General features: G+C 40.0%; 1 protein-coding gene across 1 annotated transcript in view; it reads right to left on the reverse strand.

Moving 5' to 3' along the window:
- Positions 1–1087: 1087 nt before the first annotated feature.
- EEF2K (eukaryotic elongation factor-2 kinase) overlaps positions 1088–15624 on the reverse strand; it is a 22803-nt gene continuing 8266 nt past the window's right edge. The window contains exons 5-17 of the mRNA XM_009886457.1: positions 14866–15037; positions 12840–12989; positions 11192–11324; positions 10381–10508; positions 9572–9773; positions 9225–9292; positions 7659–7736; positions 6798–6860; positions 5374–5508; positions 3973–4161; positions 3458–3582; positions 1856–2034; positions 1088–1197 (exon numbers count right to left, since the gene is read on the reverse strand). Coding sequence (XP_009884759.1) covers positions 1088–1197; positions 1856–2034; positions 3458–3582; positions 3973–4161; positions 5374–5508; positions 6798–6860; positions 7659–7736; positions 9225–9292; positions 9572–9773; positions 10381–10508; positions 11192–11324; positions 12840–12989; positions 14866–15037 — 1732 coding nt within the window. The remainder of the gene's footprint in view (positions 1198–1855; positions 2035–3457; positions 3583–3972; positions 4162–5373; positions 5509–6797; positions 6861–7658; positions 7737–9224; positions 9293–9571; positions 9774–10380; positions 10509–11191; positions 11325–12839; positions 12990–14865; positions 15038–15624) is intronic.

Below are 15624 nucleotides of genomic sequence, written 5' to 3' on the forward strand. Positions count from 1 at the left end.
GCAAACAGGACACAGAAATTCAAGTGTTTGAGGACAATATTGTTTTCTCCTTTTACTCAGCAATTTTCTCTAACTGATATTTGAAACCATTTGCAGATAAAACATTATTTTAAAAGCTATTTAAACCAGATAAATTATTTTCTTTGCATAGAAACAGACGAATCAACATCCTCTAACCTTTTCAAACGTCTCTCTGGAAATGGTGGAAAATGTACTCTCATTTAAGCGAGATGATCTAGCTTCATTGAGAATTGAGATGTCACTGTAAAAATAACTTCATATTACCCATATATTACAGATCTTGCTACTGTACATCATTGGACAAACATCATGTAAGATCAGTAGAATTTTATACAGCTAAGTTATTATATGGTGGAAAATGTGAAAATGAGAGAGAGGTAGGTGGATGCTCACCTCATCAGGAACTTCAGTGATTTTCTGATGGTAAAATATACAATGTTGGTAATGAATAAAACACATTCCATCCTGAATATCCTCACTGCCAATTTGAAGCATCTTCCCCACCCCCCTCAAACTGTAAGGACTATCTAGAATTCGTTTTAGAATAACAAAAGTGACACCAGCTTAATAGAATGGGACTACTTATTAAAACGAGTAGCTGCATACTTAAATTGTAAATTTACATTTACATGCAAATTTGGTGAGAGACACCAAACATGATGAAGAAATGCTGACAATTTAGGAAAATGTTTTTCTGTATGTAGGGAGAAGAAAAATGTAAACCCACTGATCATTTGCTGTGTAAAAACCAGGACATGTGAAACCTCAACAGACGCTAGCTTCATTTTTCATCAAAAAACCTAGGCCCCTCAGTTGTAACAGTTTAAAAAAAATACAAAAGCTCAAGTGTGTCTGTATTACAGCTTTAAAACATGAACAGAAGTCCACTATGGCACCCTACATACCACTTACATTTGGATTTCCCCCCTCAAAAGAAAAAAAGAAAAAGAAAACTGAAATGCAAAAAAGAAACAGGTAACACCACATAAAAATATGTCTTTTTAGCTGCAAATGCAGCAAGTCTATTACAAAAAAAAATATATACAAGAACTGATTAATTGTGGTGTCATTCTTCCATCATTGCCCAAGCCTCTTCTGCTTTTTGGTAGTACTGATTTGCCAGTCTGCCTTTCATGGCTTCCATTGCTGCTTCTGCTGCTTCTGTGTACAGCTCACCTAAAGGAGGAAATAGTATCAGTTATGTTGACAGGGTAAAAAAAAAAAAAAAAGGAATCCTGAAGCAATCAAAGGACAAAAGGAGAAATCGAGGTCAAACTACGGGGCCGGATATATGGGTGTATTTTAACAGTGTCAGCAGAGTTACATCAGCTGGGGATCTGGCTTTTGCTCTTCAAGTTGAAAGTTATACACCTGGCTGCTGAAGGCTTTTCAATGTATTCACAAGGACTGGAAATATCTCCGGCTTGTAGGAACCCCCAGGACACCTGTAAGACGGAGACGCCCGCCATGCAGACCACACAGCTAAGACAATGTTGCGTAGGGCCAGGGAGTCATGGGTGTCATTCAAAATACAAGCTGCGACCTGCAGTTCATCAGCCTCACAAGGAGCGAAGGTTGCTTGGTAGTGACTCAGTGTGTCACAGGATTGGACCTGGCACCACCCACTCCTCTGGCATCGGCAAGATCTCTTATTTCACTGTTTTCAGCCTTGTATCACCCAGCACCATTACAGCTTCATCTACAAACCTGAGGCTACTGACCCTCTTTATGTTTTATAACAGCTGAAGCAGGAAATGTATTTCCAGGGTACAAGCTGGGGAAAAAGGGAAGGAAAAGCAGGATTACTGATTACGGAAACTAAACGAGGCCTCACCTGATCTCTGTGGATCCTTATTCAGGTGGAACCCTCCTGTCATTAACATCTCTGCTTCCCTGGCCAGGAGCAGATACCGGGGCTCATCCTGAGTGCCATCATATTCACCTCCCTCATCATAATCGGTCATGTTCAGTGCAGCATTGTACCAGTACAGCGCCTCCTTCCAATCCTGTACTCTGAAGTGAAAAATAATTTTTGAAGCTGGTTACATCAGGCAACAAATGTACTTTGCATTGGAGAGTCAGAATTCAATTTGGCACTAGCTTCTCAGAGCCTTGATGCTTTCCAAAAATCAAATGTTCTCATGCAGGCTCACTAACTCTGCACTGCAGCATCAGGTCACTGTATCAAATGAGGCTGGGACCACTTTATGCCGTAATTACAGATGAGAAAGTACCAGGCTGAAGTGTCTTTTTGAACTCCAGAGTCTGAGTGTTCATTACTAGTTGTATGGCTTTGGTCCGGCATTAATATTTGTGAAGATAACCTATTTAGAAACATTCTGAAGTTGCAGAGAGTCTTGTTTCATAAATACTTTAAAACCAGCAATTTTGATATTGAAAATGCTCAGTGCACTTCAATGAGAAGTTAGTATTACCATTGTCAAGAGTATTACTGTTGTGCAAAACAGAAAAAAGACATGCTACAATACAAAAGCAGAAAAATCACTATCATCTTATTTGATACTTAAGGAAATTAGTATTTGTCCACTTTTAAAAACTCATCTGAAATGCTAAAAAAAAATATAAATCAAACCAATATACTGTGTAGCCTTTTAGCAAATCACAATCTATTTCTTAGTCACAATGCTGCTCCTATCCTTCCTACCAAAATAGGGGTGCTGGTCAAAGGTGCTGGTCAAATTAAGAGAGACTTGACAAGGTAAAAGCATTTTTAAATTTCTTAAAACCATCCTTAATGAAAAGTAACATCCGCAGCATTAAGATTACATTCCTGTGAAATTTCCATTCCTATTTATTACGAGAAGCAATAAAGGCTACAACTGTGACAAATACTTCATTCATCCAGCTGCATCTTGTCTATAGTCACTTTACAACTTCACCTAATTCTAGTGTTCTACAGCTTCTTTCATAGCTTAATTAGAAATAAAACCAACATTTTTTTTTTAAAAAAGAAGTGCTTTTAAAAAATTACTAAGTGGGACACATGGCAGTTGTAAACGCTTTTCACTTACTTTTGGGTACTACACCTCCAACAGATCTCTTGTGTTCGTTTTTTGGCACTGATCCCAGGGTTTTCCAGTATGCAACTCCCAGTGAAGTCAAGAGGGAGTTTCATCACCAACTTCAGAGCAAAAATATTTGGCATAGGGCAACCTTGGTATGAGGGCTAAACTCAAACACACAGGTGGATCGAACACACATGCAGGTGTCCAACAGCAGAAATGATTTCTGATATCATGGCCTAATTCTTGCTTTTATTCACACCTTGTTAAGTTTGAAGTAACTCCAAAACAGTACTTCATTGCATTACTGACATAACAGCTCTTTATGCGAAGAAAGACATGCATCAAGTGCTTCCTCCCCGCCTCCCCTCATGGAGTACCACCAAGTTAAGTTACTCAGTCATGCACAGTACCTGTCTGAACCAAGATTTACACCTGTATCATACGCTCTTGCTACCAGAATCATGGAAGGCCGGTCTCCAGCTTCTGCTGCTCTCAGCAAGTAATCAAATCCTTTGTTTCTGTTCTCCTTTGTGTCCTAGTAAAACAAACAAAACCTCTAAAATGCATGTTTCTAAGTAGAACCATCCCTTCCCTCCTCTAACACTAAATGCAGTTTCTCCAAGTCAGTAAGGGCTGCAAGTGTTTAGTAAGTCTGAGAAACAGGCCCAGCCACAAAAAACTAAGAAGCTGAATAGTAAATATCACTTCAAAAAGTTCCCGAAGACATGCAGTAATTTGCTGTCAAAACCAGGAACAGGCAGCATTTTTTGCTGCTTTGTCCAAGTCCTGAATTACAAAGTTATCTATTTTCTCTGAAAAGGCTACAGAACATCTAACTACGGTTAATGTTTTATCTCCACTTCCTGCTTTTTTACAATGGACCACAATTCTGCATTTTGGCATTTTCTTTGATATTTCTGTTTACCTCCAGATTGACCTCAGAAAGAATGTGATGTGGCAGCTGAGAGCACATGAGTCCTAACCCAACAATGGCTTCCAGCTCCCCACAGTCTGCAGCATGCTCCAGGTGAAACAGGGCTGACTCCCGATCCCATTCCTTGTCTTTCTCACAGAAACGCCCAGCTTCATGATAGCGAACCATAGCCAAATGAACCTAAAACACAGTTGTACAGGAAAGAGACGCAAGTACTAAACATAGATCTGATTCTTCAAAATCCCTGTGCCCATACTTTACTTAGGCACAAAAGTAACTCTCTGAGGTGACTACTTAAAGCTAATTCTGTACCTCTGTGACTGAGCGGAGGACTAGTTTGATAACACAAGGACTCGGAGCCTGACTTGTGCCTGAATAGGCAAAAAGCAATGATTATAGGCAGGGTAGCTGTCTCTCCAGTTCTGTAAGCTTAGACACATACAGCTTTATAAACTTGACTACTACAGGTAAAAGACCTCATTCAACAAGACAGTAGCTGCCACAACATCTTCCCACATCAGGGTGCCCTAAGCAGTATCACAGCAGGTTGCCACATCAGAGCACCAGGTCTTAGGGGCATGTCCCAGCATATCTGCTAAGGCCTTGGAGACCTTCAGGAGTTGTAGTTAAAAGCACCAAGCCTGCAACTGCCTAACTTACCAGCTAGCAAGGCAAATGGCAGTGACCATGGGTCACAGACTTTTATGTACCACAAGGGCCCTCACACAAGGGAATTAACCTGAGGCACACAAGATCCAGAAGGTTATCCAGGGTAAAATCAACATACCACTGAAGCCTTTATTGTCAGTGAGGGCAGGATTTTATTCCAAACATGTAATGGGATTTTGAGGGGGTTTTTTCCTCCCCTCCCCAAGGGAAAGGCAGGTTTCCTCTCAAACCAAAAGGTTTGAGAACATCTGAGGCTCTCAGGATATTCAGGAAATCTACATCGTGTGTTCTGAGTGTGGGCTTAAGCCCATACTTAAACCCAAACTTAATTCACGTTTGCATTGTCTGGCATAGTCTGGGGTAAGAAGAGTTGGTTCATGCTACTACTTTTCAGGAGCACAACCTTGACTATTAGCAAGGTATGTGGGTCAGGCACACCATCTCTATCCCGCTGTATCTTCTTTGTGTGATGCCTTTGGAAAAGCAGATCAACCAACAAGAGGGTCCTTCACAAAGAAGCCCAGATGTTGCAAGTCCAAAGACAGAGGGAATTCATGGGTTCCTGAGCTTAGACATCCCTTATAAAATATGATTAGGTGACAGAAAATCATAGACATTTTCGCCTGCACAAATAACACATGCAGGGAAACAGCTCTATGTAAGTAATAAATACAAGATGCTTCTTTCCAGTTGAAAAGAACAGGATTACTAGACCCATCCTACCTTCCCAAGGACTGACTTCCCAATTTTCTTTTCAAGTTCTAGTGCATTAAGCCTCTGAATTTCCTGGGCAACACAGGATGGTCTGTGGATGTGGACTCTGGAAGCGTTGTAGAGACTCCATTTCTCCACACTGACCTGAAATGGGGAATATACTATTATTTCTATCCAAAATTAAAATTTCCGTACTATACATATGGATTACCATCCAGAAATCAAAGCTTCCATTAATATTATTACTTATTAGTAAATACCATAATTTAAAACATGGTTTTTGAAAGTCATGTTAGTAGCTGAATAAATGGTTATTATTCTTTCTTAAGGAAACAGACTGAAGCCTTCTGTTTCTAATCCCAACATCAAGTATCTTCCATAAATAACAGCAACAAAGTAAGGCATTATCTTTCAGTTCTGAATCAGAAAAAAAGGTACTTATAAAAATAAGCACCTGAATAGTCACATTGAGGTTATCCATGCATAAAAATTAAAATCCATACTTTTCGGGTCAGAATTTCAGTTTAAAACATTTTAAATGCTGCCTGCATTCTACCACTCTAGAAAAATGAAAAGTAACAATGCAGATGATGACAGGCAGGTACATGTATTGGTGTTTCTCAGGATGTCCAACACAAATGAGAACAAATAACTTTTCAACTTAATGGGTGGACGGTAAACAGCAGCCAAAAAAAATCCTACAAGAATGAAAGCCATTGGAGGTACACAAGGGAAACACAACAGGGAAGGCTGCTGGCACAGAACTTCTGTCTGCTACAGCTGTTTCAATTTCCTGAAACAGCAATATCTAATCATTACATGGAAATTCCGAAAAGCTTCTCTAATTAAATCATTAATTGTTGTCAAAGCTCTGTTTTTTCTTTCCTTGTAGAATAGAGTTATTTGTTTAAGTTTACGGCCACAGAAACTACGTATCACAGAAGCCACATTTTGTAAAAACATACAAGAAGATCTGGTCTTCCCCAGCTCAGTTAGATACACAGTGGACAGAGCTACTGTCACATATTTCAAACACTGCATTTTTTTAAAAATCATCCAACCATGTATAGGACACAATTCAAAAAATAAAGCGCAGAAAGGAAATACAAACTAGTTAGGCAGAAAAAAAAAAATCCACAGAACTGTAATTCTGTGTAACTGTAAAATAAAGCTATGCATAATCACTGATTTATGTTAGGGATCAGTTACAGAGGTGACAATTTGTTTATAACATTACTTCTTTAACTGGAAAATAAAAACAAAACAAGAAAGGAAACAAGGTAGAGTGGTAAGTTAATAAACATATTCTGTAGCTGAAAAGGAAGGAAAACTGACATCTGATTTAGTGATGTGAAGTTAGATGGTAGATGAGTGGAACAAAGGACGAGCAGAGTGGCAAACTCATTGTCTATGAACATTTCTGCTTTATTTACCCTTGCAGAGCTTCCCAAACTGTCTTCATCAGATTCATGTCTTCGGTTGTTGTTTGAATGGCCCTACGTTAATGTAAAGATTTGTATCATTTAATTGCAGCAACTGTTGTGTGCCAGTTACCCCTCTAGACTATTCTTATCCAGTAAAATTAATAGTGACAATGACCAAAATAGTTTCCACTGGATTCTTTTGTCTCAGTGATACCACAATATAAAAAGAAACATACTGAAACGGTAAAGAATATGGCACACTCATGCTTTAACCCTGTAAACTAGATATCCCATGGCAAATATCTTGTCGCTTCAAAGGTGACAAAAGGAGTGGTATCTTTGGAAGCAGTATTCTCTTTCCTGTCTTCTAACTAAATACCTAGTTATGAACTTCAGGTCAAAAAGCATTCATTTAAAAGTCTGTATTTTAAAGGAGTAACCAACTAACCCACAGGAATTCTAAAGCTGCATATTATTAACTGACAACAAAATTAAGTTCTGCGATATCTTAAGCCATATAAAGTCACAGAAAGTAGAGAGTCTAAAAGAGTCTGAAAGTAGATCATATTCATGGATTCCATATGACAAGAAGTTGGCTACCTTTCTCAAATACAATACAGAATACTTTAAAATAACCCACAACAATATGCAATCAAATGTGAAGTTTGAAATTAAGCTCCTCATCATAGTCTTTTCCCTGTAAAAGTGTCATTAACATTCCCAAGATGAGTAAGCAATTTTGCAACATGTGGGAATTTCTTTCCAACTGTTTCCTCTGTTTACAAAGTCTAGATCAAGAGGGATAAAAAATAAGATTCTTCTATGGAAACACTTCAAGTTTGAACAGCAGCAACTCTGCTAAATTCTTACCCTCTCTCTATGATCTAGATCTTCTAGCTCACTTCTCTTTTCACTGGGATATCCACTGTCTCCACCATTTTCAAAATCCTACAGAAGGTAAAACCAAAACATCACAACATTAGCACAACCCTTTTGTAAGCCGTTTCCCACAGATAAAACCTTCTACTGGTTCAATAAGATATGCTAGATGGATAAATTGGATGGAAATCATTGTACACTGTCCTGGTTTGATCTGGGAAAGATGGGAAAAGAGGTGCTGTTAGCAGCTTTTTGGTAGGATAAGAATATTCTGCCACTGGGGTCACCTTGGGCACACCCACTTCTTTCAAGATTTCTTCCAGATTTGTAGGGCATGAGGCTTTTTCTACCAAAATTCACTCTTTCTCACTATCATATTTGTCCATGTGATCATTACAGCCTTTATTACTGTTTTTACCTCCTTAATCCCTGTCCTGGTGTCAGCAGGGAGAGTTAATTTTCTTTCTAGTGATTGCTATGAAAGAAATGTCAATAATGCACATTGTTTTAGTTGTTGCTAAGCGCTGTTTATATTTTTCAAGTACTCCTTTCAGCTTCCCATAGAAGCTGAGAAGGAGCATAGACAGAAGGTTGGAATGGCCAATGGAATATTCCTTACCACAGATGTCATGCTCAGTATATAAATGGAGGTCAGTGGGGATGGGGGGGGGTGGACGGACACAGTCTTCAATCACTGCTCAGGAAGGTACCAATTCACTGGGTGGTGAGAGTGACTTCTGTCATTATTATTATTGTTATTTTCCTTTTCTGTTATTGTTTCTATTAAACTGTCTTTATCTCAACCCAACAGGTTTTTTTCCTTTTCTTTCCCCTCCTTTTCTCCCTCTTCTCCCTGCCCTTCTGGGGAAAGGGGGAGAACTGCGCAAGTGGCTGCATGATCCCAGCTGCTGACTGGGGTTAAACCATAATATATGTTGTGTTACCTCTGACAGACAAAACACAACTTACTGAGCCAGAAGGTAGTGTCCAAGTTTATGTTCTCTCTTAGATACATAGCAAAAAAAACCCTAAAAAATAATCAAGGACTTGCATACTTTATCAAGCAAGAGTCCACTTAATACAGTTTTCAGTCTTCAGTGGCAGCCAGCTAAAAGATAAAACAGTAACTGACAGCCCCCGCCTGTAAGGCCCTGGTGTTGGACAATTCCCATTGCAAACTTACTGCAGTCTCAGGTGAGGTTTTCTAACATTCCACAGTACCACTATTTGCAGAGACCTAATCAATGGGGATTCTGTTTAGCTTTAGTACCACAGCAGTGCCAAAGACACAGGCATGCAGGGGAACAGACATACACTTCTGTTATCTGTTCAAATACACTAGACACAAATAAATTTTTGGGGTGGAAAAAAATATTTTAAAATAAAATGTTCTTCCTTTATTAGAAACAGCAAATGCATGCAGATAATGTGACCTGCAGCAATGAAAGCAGGCAGAGCACCTTTATGTGCTTTTACTGAACAACGTCTTCAGGCAGGCCTTTAAAGCCACATTCATTAAGGAATTGCAATCTCACATTCTTTTGGAAAGACACTCACCCTTTGGTTATCAAGCTGATCACAGTCTTTGTGAACCAAGTTATCTACTTCATTGAACACAGGCCAATCTAGGAAGAAAAATATTTGCTTCTTATTGTGAGGATAACATGCTTGAGGAGAAAGGTCTAGATACCATCATGTTACTCCAGTTTTTTCACAGAAGCATTTGTGCACTAATTATCTACGTAGAAGTAGTTTTAGTTTTATTTCGGCTCAAAGAAGAGTGCTAGAGACAAGTATTTTGGACCAAACACAACATGATGTTGTGTTTAAAACCAACAAAATAAAACAAGTCACTGCCAAACATTCAGGAACCCCCAAGGAAGTTACGTGTGAGGCTCACTCACTGAGCATGTCCATCTTTTGGCTGTGAGGGGTTGCTGAGGAAGGAGAGCAGGGTAGAGAGTCAAATGCCACATCGCTCATGCTTTCATCTCCAGAGTTTTCAGACAGGCGGGAGAGCAGAGGAGGCCGACTACCAGACACTGTTCTCACCCGGCTGCTGCCACATTTTTCCTCTGTGCCACGGAGAATTGTCTGAGCAGATTCCTGGCAAATTAACAAGAAAGTCCTATGAATAATTCTTCTCTGTATTCTAAGCTTGCTACATAAGCCAACACAAATGTTTATCAGGGGTCCTCTACAAAAGGGGGTGTGTGTATAATACACACATGCATACATAGCTATTTGCTTTGAAAAACTCTATAACCCAACAAAATGGCAAGTCCTGGCATCGCTACAGTCAGAGAGAGTTCTGTTTAAGACTGAATTTCATTCAAAGCGTTTCATCAAGTCCCCATCCCACTAATATCAGTTGAAACTGAGATCAGTTAAAGATGAGCAGTTCTATTGTTTTTTCTCCCCAAATCAGGTTTGTGAGATACAAAACTTGCTAATGAATTCAGCATTCAAAGACATACTTGGTCCTAAATATACATGTGTTACAGGGTTCCCTATGCATTAAAGCTACAGTATTAATTCAGAGACAAGCACGGGTAAATCAGCTTTAAAATGCTGTATTTTAAACCGCAACATTAGTATTAAGGTAGTTTTATTTGCCATTTAAATAGCATATTTGAGTTGTATTTACAGGGCTTTTAAAACTAGAATAAACCAGCTATACTACTTAATTACACATTTTTCATCAAGCACTTACAAGCAATTTTTTATTACAATCCAAGGCATCTTTCTCTTTGGATGAAAGATCAAATGGTGCAAGCCCCATGCTTTTGCAAATCTTGTTGCAGGAATGAGAATGAAAGAATAAGGCCATACCTCGCACACCTACAGTATTAAAAAAAAAAAAAAAGTGAAGAAAGGGTTTACTCGAAGTTTTTATGACAGCGTACTTATTAAAAGCTAGAAGTCCCAAAGCACTTTCTAAAAAGTCAAAAGAGAAAGAATGTGCTTTATAGCACACACAGCTCAACCCACTTCCATTTTATTTTAACTCCTGTAAGGGCTTTTCACTCTCTCTGCAAGAAAGAGTGAAAGGAAGACTGCAAAATCTTCAAAAGCTATGTTTTCACAGGATATGATAATAAATTAATTTGGCTGCCTCATTGAGAAACACACCTAAATTTCATTCCGCTTACAAAACTTGCTGTGTCTTACAAAAAACTTCATGTATGGACACTTGGAGCTTTAAAAATATGCAAGGCTTATCTCTCCATATTCAGCTGTATCTCTTCCTACCATGTGGCAAGTAAATTAAAGGCCATCATTATTGCTCTCACATTGTAGGAAGCAACTTCAGTTCATTACTTGTTTGGTTTAAGAGTATGCCAGGAGACATGAGCCAAGATCAGCTCTCATTTTAAATCTGCCCATGCTTGATGGCTGCCCTGTTCAGGAACCCCAGTGGTTTGCAAGACCCTCAGAAATGTGCCTGCTCACTCAGCCCAGCAGACAGCTGGGAAGAGAAAATAAGAATCCATTAGCATGTGTAACAGAATCATTGATTTTACCTAGGTTGCCATCTCCAAAATCTGTACCATTCTCTGTATGGATCTGAGGGTCTGTGTAAAGATCTCCGACTCCCTGGATATCAACAATGATGAGTTGGTGTCCTGAGCGCTCAAAGGTGAAGTGACTAAAGGCCTGGAAAGAACCATAGAAGATATCTGAGAAAACCTTCCCTTGATCTACTGAAAACAGCAACACATATTCACCTCTTATAAATGGGCAAAGAAGTCTGACAATCCTATTGGTGAAATATAACTGGTATAAACATCGTGATGAATGCAATGAGAGACTAAAAGCACGTAGTAGATTGCTTCTCCAACCTGCCCGCACTCAGAGGTGGGCTAAAAGAGGTAGGATGAAGAGCAGCAGCAGGAACATCCAGGGGAGAGGAGATTGCTTTATTCCTCTTTCCTGAACCAGAGATTCTGTTTTCCATGACAGTCTTCACCTTAAGAAGTGGGCAGGTGCCTGGCAGAGGGAACAACAGTGGGCTCTGAAGCCAGTGCAGAATCACTTCTGCACAAACATCCTGGCTGGGCCTGTGGATCTCCAAGCTCTGCAACCCTGGGACACTGCTTCCTTCTGCCAACAGGCAAAGCTCTGCCACGTTGCAGGGGGCGGGGGGAATTGAGCACCCCCACAAACTCTCCTTCTCCTACTGTGGCCACTGGGAGGTCCGCCTCAATGACTGATCTGGCTGTACATTCATGTATCAGATAATGAAATGTGCATTTGTACTCTTTAAATGCAGCATTTCAAGAATCAGGTATAAAAAGCCCTTCTCTTTGGCATAAAGCTGAGACATTCAGAATCTTCTGGGAAGGCCTCCAAAAAAGTGCCGCCAGGCCTGAGGGAGGTGACTGGTGGTGATAGACAAACATTTTAACTGCAGCAAATCTCACGGAACATTTTGTTCCCAACCTGTGAAAGCATAGCACTGATTCAGTGTACAAAAGACAACCCTGAACATAAACCCTCTGCATACATTAAGCATCATAACAAATACCTTAAAAAAACAGGGAAAAAATGAAAAGAACAAAACCCTCAAGCCCCAGTAAAACACTCCTTCGCTACACTGACCACTTTGCATTTTTCATCAGTATTTTAAAGTTCTTTTACGAGATCCAAGAATCACTTGAAATCTGTATTTGTATTTCTGTACACAATCTCAGATTCTTCTATTCAGACGTAGCTGAAAAAAAACAGATTCTTATATGCAAATGGACTAGATGTTTAGTTACATGAGTTGGGTATGTGCCACCTCCTCTTGTATATTACATGAAACACCAGAAGACCATTTAGTACACAGCACACACGAGGTCTCTCTCCCTGCCTTACTTTGAAGAGAGTTTGAAATATGTTGATGCACGCAATTATAATTAAGAGTCAAAGGGCTTAAGGTTTCCAAAGAGTATTAACCACGTTCAACTCAACTAAAATCAATAGACACTGAAATGGAATAAAGCAGCACTCAGTGCTTGAAAGAGCAGGCCCCAAATAAGGGGCAGACGTACTGTAAAAAGAGAAATTAATTTGGCATTGTACTGGAATGCCTGCAGTTTCCTTTCCTGGCAGTAAAGCAAGACCTCTGGATAGAGCCAAGAAATTCCCTGCAGCAGACTCCATGGAAAGCATTAAGCACAGCCTCACTTGCGGAGTAAGTCGAATGTTGTCATCTCGCACAAATCCAGAATTTGAGTTGTATTTGATGTATGTGCCCTCAATGTAATGTTCCAGATGAAAGAGAGGCTTTCCAGGTCTGTTCTTCATTTCAATTATACAGGTCTGTACTATATCCACCTGGGGAGGGAAAGAAGACAAAAAATGACAAACAGAATACTGTCTTCAGATCAAAGTGTGTGTGAATCCTCCAGCTGTGAAAACTTTCCCAATGAAAGAAACTGAACAGTTGCAAAGATCTGTCTGTTTAACAAGAGGGCGGGGGAAGAGTCACGCGCTCCTTAGGTTATTGGAAGAATTCCATAAATTAAAAGCAGTCACTTCAAAACAGCTCACCTCTGCAAGAAATCCCTCTAAAAAATTCTTAGTAAATGTTGGCTTTCTATTTTATTTGCAGTGTACTCTTAAGGTACCCACAAAAAGAGTCTATACCCAAAGAGCAAAACATACAGGAACTACTGCACAACTTGAAGAAATGAAAACATACAGTAACTACTGCACAACTTGTAGAAATGCTTCTTCAGAGAAGGACTGAAGACTTCTACCATTCGGATATTTCTGTATCCTGCCTCACCTCCTCCCTCTGTCTCAGACACGTTCCTAAAGGAGAAACCATCAAAATTCGCACTTTACTTACATCTTTTTCCCCTACATGGCCTTTAAAACTTCTAGATTTTTAGATTCCTTTCTGTGCATTTCACTCTATACCTCACCTTGCTGTTGTGAGACAGGTAGTTATTAACTAACCCTCATATGGAAGGCAATGCACATAGGCCACATATTCAAAAGCACTCACTCATTTTGGCTAATAAATGGTTAACCCCCCCCCAATGAGGCATACTTCTTGACCCAAGCATCTTGTCACACACAGTGTTCGGTAGAGCCAAGGGCAGGAACCAAGATACCTGAGTGCACATACAGCACCCTTCCTACAAGCCGCCTCTTCCATTCACTTGAAGTCAGAGTTATACCCAGGCATTCAGTACCTGCTGTGGACTAAAGGGACTTGACAGCTTCATTGATATGGACGTACTCAACAAAGAGGAGCTACTGGCTGGGAATGAATGACAGTTGCAGTCCTTCATCCCTGCACTTTAGTTTCTTGTCTCTTAACAAGCTGACTGCTGCTGGAGGTGTTTTTGTCCAGGACACAATGGCCAGCTTTGACCAGCAGCTACCCAACTTACCAGCACGTAAAAGCAGAAAGCTATGTTGGCTGTACAAAATGTTTAACACGGACCCTAGAACCAGAAATAAAGCAAGCAAAGCAGTGGAACCACCTCTTCCTGAATCCTATGTGTTTATGCTCGTCCCTAGCACAGAAGATGGGAACTTCTCTTGATACCCTGAGCCTGGTCTGATATTCCATACACCCAGGAGTTTCATACATATTAATGCTTTGCACTTAACACAATGTGCTAGTATTGTCACTGAGACACCTAAAGAAAACAAAGCCACAGTATCTTCGGGGTTTTTTTGAAAATTCTTGACCACTCCTCAGAAATCTGTATTTGAATAGCTTCATAAAGTTACTCAGGTTTTCAGCTCTTCTTAAAAATCAATGCTAGTTAGGTGTTAGGTGCTAGATAGGTTTACAAGATCTAAGCATCTACATTCCTGGAGCACTAACAGTTAAGTGCTTGCTGAGACTGTTGCGGGCAATAAATTCTGTGACATCTCTGGTTATCTCAAAAGCAGCTGGGCAAATATCAAAAAGAGAAATACAAACACCGTTTTATTTTGGTCTTCAGTCAACAGCTGAGAACAAACATTCACACACACAGAGCCCCTAATTCTGGAAAGATAAAGCGATTCCTGCATTTATTTCATTAAAAATCAGCTACCATCTAATGGAAAACACAGTAACGCAGAAGAATCTATCTAAGCAATTAAATTTAGTGGAATGTGAACGATTAATTCCCTGTAAATTCATGTGAAAATTAATCTAATAGGAGAGCAAGACTGCATTTTTGCTTAGCAAGATCTCTGAATATACCTGTTTTGGTGGCTTGTGCCTGTTGTACTCTTCTCCCCAGAGTTTTGCTTCCATCTGAAGTTGGACATCCTCAAAATACACATCCCTGCCCACACTCTCTATGTATTGCTTGGCAACATAGTTATAGGCACCTTTCCAGTTCTGCGTGTGTAAGAAGTTGGACAGCTTTTTCCTGAAAGACAAATCAATCATTGGTGAAAGGAAACCCAAGAATTTTAATCCAATCTTTCCCATTTCTTTGCCTGTATGGACAGAGCCAGGCCCTGAGGTCAGCATTACCCTCAGTCATTTACCAGATACTCCAGCTGAAAAGCGAAAGACAGGCAGGGGGCAAGGGAAAAAGCAACATCCCATATGAATAGCTGGGACGTGCCGCAGTGCCTGTTTGGTTTGACTGCTGCTACTTCTACTCTGAACTTCTTCCTTCTCTCATTTCCTTTCCATCTCGGCTCCGCTCAAACTCACAGTATGAAGGGTCAGGGCCACCTCAACGCCCTGTTCTAATGTCAACAATTATTTTCTGCAGAAATTAACAGGGAGTGGCCTTTCAAAACACGAACTGAGAGGAGGAACCCTCTCCTATGACAACAGCAAACTGCTGCCTTGTAAACACACAGAGTTTACTACTCAGTAGTATGCTCCCAGAAGCAAAACTGCACCTGACAGTTCTTCCTATGATGTAGCTTTTAAATTTTGTTGATGTGCAAAACTTTAATCCACACATTCCTCAAAAGGGAGGGGGGGGAGGATGGGGCGGGG

This window comes from Charadrius vociferus, unplaced genomic scaffold (genome assembly GCF_000708025.1).
Source record: "Charadrius vociferus isolate BGI_N301 unplaced genomic scaffold, ASM70802v2 scaffold746, whole genome shotgun sequence".
Lineage (NCBI taxonomy): Eukaryota > Metazoa > Chordata > Aves > Charadriiformes > Charadriidae > Charadrius > Charadrius vociferus.